Genomic DNA, 9,121 nt, shown 5'->3' on the forward strand with positions numbered 1-9,121 from the left:
AGGGCGATAACCAGCGGGACAAAGGGGAGGTTACCTACTTCCGGGAGGTAATCGGCCGTAGTTTCGTCTGCTCCGCATAGGCGGATAGTAGTTTGCACAGGACAGGAATCAGACCCCTGCCGGAGTCTGCACTGGTGGGTCATGGAAAAGTATGTGTAGTTAAATTCCCTTTTCTCTCCCCCTTCCATCTCCACCAAAATTCATTCCCTACAATTCCCCTCTCACTTCTTCTGCCCGCATCTTCCACTCCCTGCAACCCCCTTTTTTTTCTTCCACTTCCATCTACCTTCTCCCCCAACACCCATTCCCTGCAATTCCCTTTTCTCTCCCCCTTTCCCCTCCATTCTCCCCCAATGTTATTCCCTACAATTCCCCTTTCTCTCCCCCTTCCCCCTCCCTTCTACCCCATTGTTCGTTCCCTAGGATTCCCCTCTCTCTCCCCCTTCCATCACCCTTCTCCCCCATCTCCCACTCCCTACAATCCTTTTCTCTTCCCCTTCCATCTCCCTTCTCCCCCAACATCCTTTCCCTTCAATTCCCCTTTCTCTCCCCCTTCCCCCTCCATTCTCCCCTAATTTTCATTCCCTACAATTCCCTTTTCTCTCCCCCTTCCATTTCTAGTCTCCCTCAATATCAATTCCCTACGATCACTTTTCTCTCTCCCTTCCACCTCCCTTCTCCCCTAACAAATGAAAAGACCATACTGATTAACCGCTGGCAGAAAAAAAATCAGTCCTTCCCCAAGGCCACATTCAGAACTCATCACTGTCAGAACAGTCAACATTATGGGCAGACAGACACAGTGATCACACACCTTGGAACTGCTCTCCCTGGGCAGCATGGACATCAGAATGGCCTGGCACTGCTGTGTCTCGTCAGGAAGGACGTGGATGACGGACGCCGGCCCACCCCTTGAAGCAAACAGGTCCAGCTCATTGATGGCCTCCAAGGCCGCCTGTGACAGAACAGTTAAACTTACCGGTTGTAAATGCTGCCATGTAATCCTGCTACTGACTCAGGGAACACTAAGGAGTTCACACAGAACATACAGAAAGTAGGCTTCCATCACCATAGTCAATCTGTTGACCAAATGTTAGGCAGTGGATTGTAATTCTGTTATGGTACTCAGGGAACACTAGGAAGTTTGAATATAAAAAAAACACCCAAAACAGTTAAAACAGAGAATGCAACAATCTGATCACCCTGGTCCATTTATTTACCTGTTGTTAAGCTATGGATTGCAATCTTCTTATGGGACGCGGATGACTAGATTGCAATCCTATTATGGGATGTGCAGGACAAGATTGCAATCCTGTTATGGAACGCATATGACTAGATTGCAATCCTGAAATGGTAGTACTGGATGCATATGACTGGATTGCAATCCAGTTATGGGATGTGGAGGACTAGGCTGTAATCCTGTTATGGGACGCAGAGTACAAGATTGCAATCCTGTTATAGGACACGGAGGACTAGATTGCAGAACTAGATTGCAATCCTGTTATAGGACACAGAGGAGTAGATTGCAGAAGTGGATTGCAATCCTGTTATAGGACACGAAAGACTAGATTGCAATCCTGTTATAGGACACGAAAGACTAGATTGCAATCCTGTTATAGGACACGGAGGACTAGATTGCAATCCTGTTATAGGACACGAAAGACTAGACTGCAATCCTGTTATAGGACACGGAGGACTAGATTGCAATCCTGTTATAGGACACGAAAGACTAGACTGCAATCCTGTTATAGGACACGGAGGACTAGATTGCAATCCTGTTATAGGACACGGAGGACTAGATTGCAGTCCTGTTATTGGACACGGAGGACTAGATTGCAGTCCTGTTATGGGATGCAGGGGACACTCAGAAGTTCAAGTGACAAACCATTTAAACAGAGAATGAAATGATCTGATCACCATGGTCCACTTGTCGACTTGATTGTTTTGCAATAGATTGTAATCCTGTTATGGGAAACTTTCCTCCAAGACCGCCAATAAGATTCTAATGAAAAACCATTTAAACAGAGAATGTAACGATCTGATCACAGTGGTCTATTTATTGATCAATGGTTATACAGCAGATTGTGGTTCTGTACCGGGACACAGGGGACACAATGCTGTTCAAGCCAGAAGTATATGTGTCTAAGTCCTTCCAAAGAGCTTGCATACCACACTACTATTACCTTTGTTTTTTCCCTTTTGTTAACGTAATTTGATTTTCCTCTTCATTTTGTAGAAATATCAAAGTGCAAATGTCTGTCAAACTCAGCCAGAATCAAATATAAATCAGTGAGAATTCACTTCATAGAGATCTATAAATAAAGTCATTTTGTGTCCAATAAAGCAACATAAACATAGGAGCACACTTTGGAATTGTGTACAATCACATTTGTTACATGAAAATAAGTCTCCCCCCTCCACACACACACACACACAGAGAAAAGGCCACAAAGATATGAACTGTAAAAAAAAAAAAAAAAAAAAAAAAAAAATCCCAGTCCTGTATAAAAAATTCCAAGTCTCACTTCTCTTGCCGTCAATCTGTTCCCCAAATACAACATCAGGGCAGCCTTTCCTTAAATACAGCCAACCTGACAGACTTAAACTGTTCTTTTCTGTTCTGTACATCTGTCAACTGATGTGAAATGAGTAAAAGCCCAATTACCTTAGCCATTCCAATTGAGCTGGAGTTCAGCTCTGGTAGACCATGATTGGTTTTGTCACCTCTCTCCCAGATGCCATAATCAGGTGTGCGGTAAGCTGTTTCTATGTAGAACACAAGGTTCTGAACAAAAGCCACTTCATCCAGAGTGTAGATGATCTTCAAACCTGTACCCAAGAAAAGGAAGTAACATAAACAAACTGAAACATAAAAAAAGAAAGAAACCCCCCCAAAAAAAAAAAAAAAAAAAAAAAATCCTGAAACATGAAATAAAATTAAAAAATTAAAAACAGCTATTCTGTTTCCTTTTTTTTTTTTTTTAAACTGACTTCCCAGCTTATTACGTTATCAAAGTTCTGCTTCCTTTTTTTTTCTTCACCCCACTCTCCATCCACTGTTCTTATAGCTGATGAGGGGTACATGAATGCCACCTCTACCCTTCCTTCTGCCATGTCATCAATACATTGTTGAATCATAATACAGAAAAAAAAACCACTTTTCCTCCCTGCACATGAGCTCCAAAATTACAATCTACGGTTAACCATTACAATGCCAGTCAAACATAAAATGATGAAAATCAGTACAGGCAACAGGGTTGTAAATGGAAATGTACTGATCAGATATGGAAATCTTTATAAAATGCATAAAACAAAGTAACACTGACCAGAGGCTGTCATCTGGGCCAGAGTGAGGATGTAGAGAGAGGTGGCGTCAATCTGCAAGTGTCCCCATCCCGAGTCGGTCACCACTGGCTTGCCACTGACAGGGCAGTACTTGGCATGCAGCGCATCCCCGGGGCTCTGTGTGCTTTTGAACCGTTCCAGCTTGTCACTCTGCATCATCATGCTGCGCAGCAAGCCCCTCATCAGCATCACCACAGCCTGCAATAGACGTCAGCATTGTGGATGTTTGTTTTTGTTTTTTGTTGTTGTTTTTTTTGTCAACAGGGAACTTCTATGTCTTTCTTTTATGTCACATTTGATTTTAAGTGGATCATCACAACAGCCTGAAATAGGCATCACCATGGTGGATGTTTTCTGTCAACAGGAAGATTCTATATCATTTTTATGTCATGTTTGATTTAAACTGAATTACCACAGCCTGTGACAGACATCAGCATGGTGGATCAACAGGGAGCTTCTATGTCTTTTTTTGTGTTTGCTTTTTACAGTTACTGGATCATTACCACAGCCTGCAATAGACGTCAGCATAGTGGATGTTTTTTTGTCAACAGGGAGCTTCTATGTCTTTTTTATGTCATGTTTGCTTTCAACTGGATCATCACCACAGCCTGCAAAGTGCAATAGTCATCAGCATCATGGATGTTTTTGTTGACAGGAGACTTCTATTATCTTTTATGTCATGTTTGCTTTTAACTGGATCTTGTTTAGCACTTTCAATGCTCAGCATTTGTACTGGAGATTGCTCCACAAACTTCTTGCATTATTGGTTGTGCATTATAAGCGATGGTATAAACATTTTCTAAAAACAAGACAAATAAAACAGTTGGACAGTTACCATTCTGTTTCTGCTCCACGGTGCGTGTAAAAATATTAGAGGTAAAACAGAAAGGAAAAAAAAAGAATGAAATAAAGGTTTTTCACAATCCTATTTTCCATTAGACTTTTACAGCCTAAAACGATACACATATTTCATTCTTTATTAATTCTGAACAGTATAAGACCTGTGATCAGACTCTGAAATTAAGAGAATATGTTTTAATTGTGAAAAATACCCAGAATGATAAATCTAATCTGCTGTCACTCTTCATGAAAAGTGTTATAAGTGTATAATAGGCAAGTGAGAGAGAGAGAGAGAGAGAGAGAGAGAGAGAGAGAGAGAGAGAGAGAGAGAGAGAGAGAGAGAGAGTATTGTGTGTGCGTGCGCGTGTGTTTGTATGCATTTGTGTGTGTGTGTGAGTGTGTTCATGCAAACATGCTTTTTGGAAAGCAGTGTGTAACTGTAACTGTTCAGCTAAAAAACAAAAATCTTTATTCAACACTAAACTGTAAGTTAACTGCCAATATGGAAGAAAAATGTGATGGTCTGAACCTGTCCAAAAACATTTATGAACAAACAAAATATTTGTAGTTTCCAGACTGCCAGTGTAAACATGTACAGTGCAAAAGTTTGTGTGCATTTAATATATCTTTAAAAAAAACAAAAAAAAACAACAACACACACAAAAAATCGAATACAGACTTTGTTGTTGAGTGTGAAGTGTCAGAGATGGTCAAGGTGGTGCTCTGAAATAACTTTACAGACACAGATAGGGTGCAAATAGCTGAAAAGACACAGGAGTCAGATCTGAGGTAAAAAAAAAAAAAAAGAAAAAAAGTTGTACCTTATGGCAGTTATGCCAAGTTATGGGCCGGAAATTACATCAATGAAATTCAATGGATGACACATGTTCATCATTGAAAAAAAAACAACAAAAAACCCCCAAACCTTTTCCAGTTCATAAGCCTTGGCTCTGTCTTCATCCAGATCAGCAGTTTTTCGATAAGCCAGGGAGAGTCCCCAGACGGCCATGATGCTGTACACATTGTCCCGCACCCATGCGTGCTGCTGACCTTCGTCAGATCTTGACACAATCAGACCTGTGGCCGGGTTCTGAAATCAACACAACACCTTGGTTAAAGCTACCACAACACAAAATCTGCTTGCAAAAGTTCATCAAAGTTTAATAATTTTCTTAGATTATTCTGCTTTGAAGAAAAATTTTTTTGGGGAATTTTTTTAAGAAAAAAAAGACAATTTAACTATCAGTTCTTTACCTTTTGTTTCCCATAAAATGGCACAGAAAAATCATCAACAATTCACAAAAATGCCAGGTGTTTTATGGTATTTGATTGCCAGTCAATCTTTACCATACTTGAAATCAAATCTGCACTGCTGACCACTTTTTTTTCTTTTTTAAAATTTTTTTTAATTTTTATTTTTTTTTTTACTTCACACTGTTTATAGTCCCACCGACCTCAATGCCAAAAACCTTATTAAAAAAAAAAAAAAAAAAAAAAAAATGCTGGGCTCTGGGACTGTTGCTGTTGTTGTTGTTGTTGTTGTTGTTATTGGTGGTGGTGGTGGTGGTGGTGGTGGTGGTGGTGTGTGTGTGTGTGTGTGTGAGAGAGAGAGAGAGAGAGAGCGTGTGTGTGTGTGTGTTTTCTGATTTAAAACAGTGGCAAGACTTGTTCTCTTGCAACAGCTATTCAAGGGGAGCTATCATGCAGTATCAATATCAGGTTGCCAAGAGGCAACCCAACACAATAATCAACTCTACACTGCTGCTGAATGACTTTGGTGTTCACCAGTCTGCTCTCATTTAATATTCATTATGCAGGACACCACCTATTATGGGCTTTAGCCCCTATGAAGCGGTAAACAAACAATGACACGAGAAAATCACATGAAACACAGACACAGTAGCACAATATATTACAAGGTCGCGATTTCTCCAAATTCAAATGCATTACGTAGGAAGATGAACAACAAATTCCATACTATAAATCATTTTGCCATTTGGACAACATCAGTAAGCTCAGCTTAAATGTACAAGGTTGTCAGAAATATTTAGCTGGAATATATACATTTCTCTTAGCCCTTTAAGAGCTGAACAGCTCAAAACAAAATGTACTTAGTCTTCTTACTCTTTTTGGCACACTGGGCAAATCAAATCATTAACATCAGATTTTCTGAATCTGTAATGATGTGTAGCCAAAGTTGATACACCTGACCTAAATCTTGCAGAACTATGTAATTCTCAAATATTTCATTATTTGTCCATTGTTTAACGCCAAATACGGTTTCATAGCATGTAGCCTGCAGAAAGTTCTAAATACTAAATGTATTGGCGTATTACTGTTTTGAACATGCTCATTCCATGCTTGCCATCTACAATAAATTAAATAATGACAGAAAATTTTAATAAAATCATCTATGCTACCCACCTTGATTTAACCACACTTGCCAAAACATTTTCACACAAACATGTATACATGTCTGTAACCCAATTTTTCTTTCCTCACAAATCCAAATGAAACAGCATTTTGTAAGTTTTCAGAGGTTTTCTAATTTCATCCATTTGTACTGATCTAAGCCAATATCATATGCACTGAACAGTAGAATTTACAACTACTGAGTACCTATCACTGCATTACTTTCACCTTATACAAAGTTAATAAATCTTAAAGGTACACATATCTACACCCAGAAACTTCTTGCACAATCAGCTGCACTTGAAAATCAACATTTTCAGAAACACTTTCAGGGCAGTATTATTTAATAAAGATAGTCTGTTTATATGATACATTTAACAATGAATTTTTTGCCATACAAGTGAGATCTTTGCAAGCTGAAACAAAGCTTAAATAAGCAGTAAAAAAAAAAAATCTCTCTAGAAGACTAGATACTTACACATTTACCACAGGCATTGTAAATCTTTAAAAATGTTGGTGTGATCTGGTTTGGGTGCATGTTTTGTTGTGGAGAGGCTGTTTGCCTTGTGTGTGTGGCAGGGTACTGGCGAGTGTCCGTGTGTTCATGTGTGTGTGCGTGCCTGAGTGTGTGTTGCAGGGATGTGTTTTCTGGAGGGTATCAAGGGTGGGTGGGTGGTTTCCAATTTTCTGTTGCTCGAGTGTTTTCTGGCATGTGCTTCCATGTGTGTGGGGCTGGGGGTAGAGTATTGATGGTGGAGGCGGGAAGTGGGGAATGAAATGTAAAGTGCTTTGAGCAGTATTTCTGGAGAAACATGCAATATAAATGTCCATTATTATCATTTTCATTGTTGCACTGGAACATTTTCCCCCAATCCAGTCCCAGAGAGAGTGAGAGAGAGAAGATTATAGATTCAGATTCCTCATTTATTTTCCATCAAAAACATATATTCAGATTTTTTATGTACAGCGTATCATTTAGGTTTTTGTGCAAGATCCCTAAAAATTACCCCCGAGTCTTCCAACTTCCCTAGGAAGGGGAGAGCACTAACTTTCACTATTTTATAGCACTGGCAGTTTGTTTTTTTCCCATCCAGTCCCAGAGAGAGAGAGAGATTTTAGATTCAGATTCCTCAGTCATTTTCCATCAAAAAACATATATTCAGATTACTTTACTTTCTGTACAGTGTATCTTTTAGGTTTTTGTGCAAGATCCCTACAAATTACTCCTGAGTCCTCCAAATTCCCTAGGAAGGGGAGAGCACTAACTTTCACTATTTTTCTGGCACTGGATGGATTAATGGTTTCCAGACAATCACCATCGTGACCATGAACCCATAACTAATCTATTGTTACCAATTAGCCACAACTTCTGCTTATTAGAACTTGAATTTTTTGGGCAAAATGTCATGAACAAAGGTGAATGTGTGGCTCAGCACTTAAAAATGAAGACGCTGACTGACGGGGTTACACTAGTTCCTGGGACACTGACAATGGATGCTGCTGGGGATGGTAGTTTCAGTTGCTGGTTTGCACTTTTGCACATTTGCCCTCCGAAACCTGGTAAACGGGGATCAGAATCATACACATAAAAAGTCTGTCTTTTTTTCCATCGTCGTCTGAACAAATAAAATAAACAAAAGGAAAATCGGTAATCCCCACAAGGAGTGGAAGTGAAGAAAGGTGAAGGCGGAAAATCGGGTACACAATATCAAAACTTGTCCCCATTTAGATGCTTTAAGATTATTTTTCATTTCTAAAGACCTTCAGTGGATGATGCTGTGATAATTTGAAAACAGACGACGAATAAAGAGTAGAACCAAGAAGATGGCAGTGCTATAGCGTTACCTACTTCGACTTGAACCGTGCACAATCAACATTAGGCCTATCTTCCATCTACTCTTTTACGTACCTGGTTTTTCAGAATACAGCGGTTCACGAGACGCTGGAAATAGTCCAGGCGTATACCTGAATTACTTCTGTTCCTCATTCTTGCTGTGCTCACACACTAATTTACGTGAATATATCGAACACAACAACTGCATTCAGACTGTGTTTTGCCATATAGTTAAAGTCACTGAGGTGAAGGCCAAACAGAACGAATGAGAGTCTATAGGCACAGCAGCTATGAAAGTCTCTTCATACAGATACAGATACAGAAGTTGGGACTATAATAAGCCTCATGGCTTTTCCACGTCCCTTCTTGAAATATGTATTTTGGGATTTGCATTTGCATGCTATTTGCCTATCAATTAATTGTCAAAATCATATTTCTGAGCTAATGATCTAGGGTCGTTATCCAGAAGATTTTTATGTTTAAGTAAGATAATCATTAAAAATCAAGCTGTTGAACAAGTATATTCGTACAAATATCTTGGTGTGATAATTGACAATAAGCTTTCTTGGAATGAAAATTCCTCTGCACTTATTAAAAAGACCAGTAGCCGCGTGTGCTGCCTCAGAAAAACGAGGTCTTTTAATGCGTTTGAGAAACTGCTCCAAATGTTTTGTACATCTGTTGTCTGCA

General features: G+C 39.5%; 1 protein-coding gene across 5 annotated transcripts in view; it reads right to left on the minus strand.

The window, feature by feature from the left end:
* LOC143283990 (putative phosphorylase b kinase regulatory subunit alpha) overlaps window positions 1–8,659 on the minus strand; it is an 89,767-nt gene extending 81,108 nt beyond the window's left edge. For all 5 annotated transcript variants that reach the window (XM_076590495.1, XM_076590499.1, XM_076590497.1 and 2 more), the window contains exons 1-5: window positions 8,507–8,659; window positions 5,111–5,275; window positions 3,327–3,543; window positions 2,666–2,829; window positions 815–955 (exon numbers count right to left, since the gene is read on the minus strand). In XM_076590495.1, the coding sequence (XP_076446610.1) occupies window positions 815–955; window positions 2,666–2,829; window positions 3,327–3,543; window positions 5,111–5,275; window positions 8,507–8,584 (765 nt within the window). In that variant the 5' untranslated portion in view covers window positions 8,585–8,659. The remainder of the gene's footprint in view (window positions 1–814; window positions 956–2,665; window positions 2,830–3,326; window positions 3,544–5,110; window positions 5,276–8,506) is intronic.
* Between the last annotated feature and the right edge of the window lie 462 nt (window positions 8,660–9,121).

The sequence above is a fragment of the Babylonia areolata genome, chromosome 7 (assembly GCF_041734735.1).
Source record: "Babylonia areolata isolate BAREFJ2019XMU chromosome 7, ASM4173473v1, whole genome shotgun sequence".
In the NCBI taxonomy this organism is placed as follows: domain Eukaryota; kingdom Metazoa; phylum Mollusca; class Gastropoda; order Neogastropoda; family Buccinidae; genus Babylonia; species Babylonia areolata.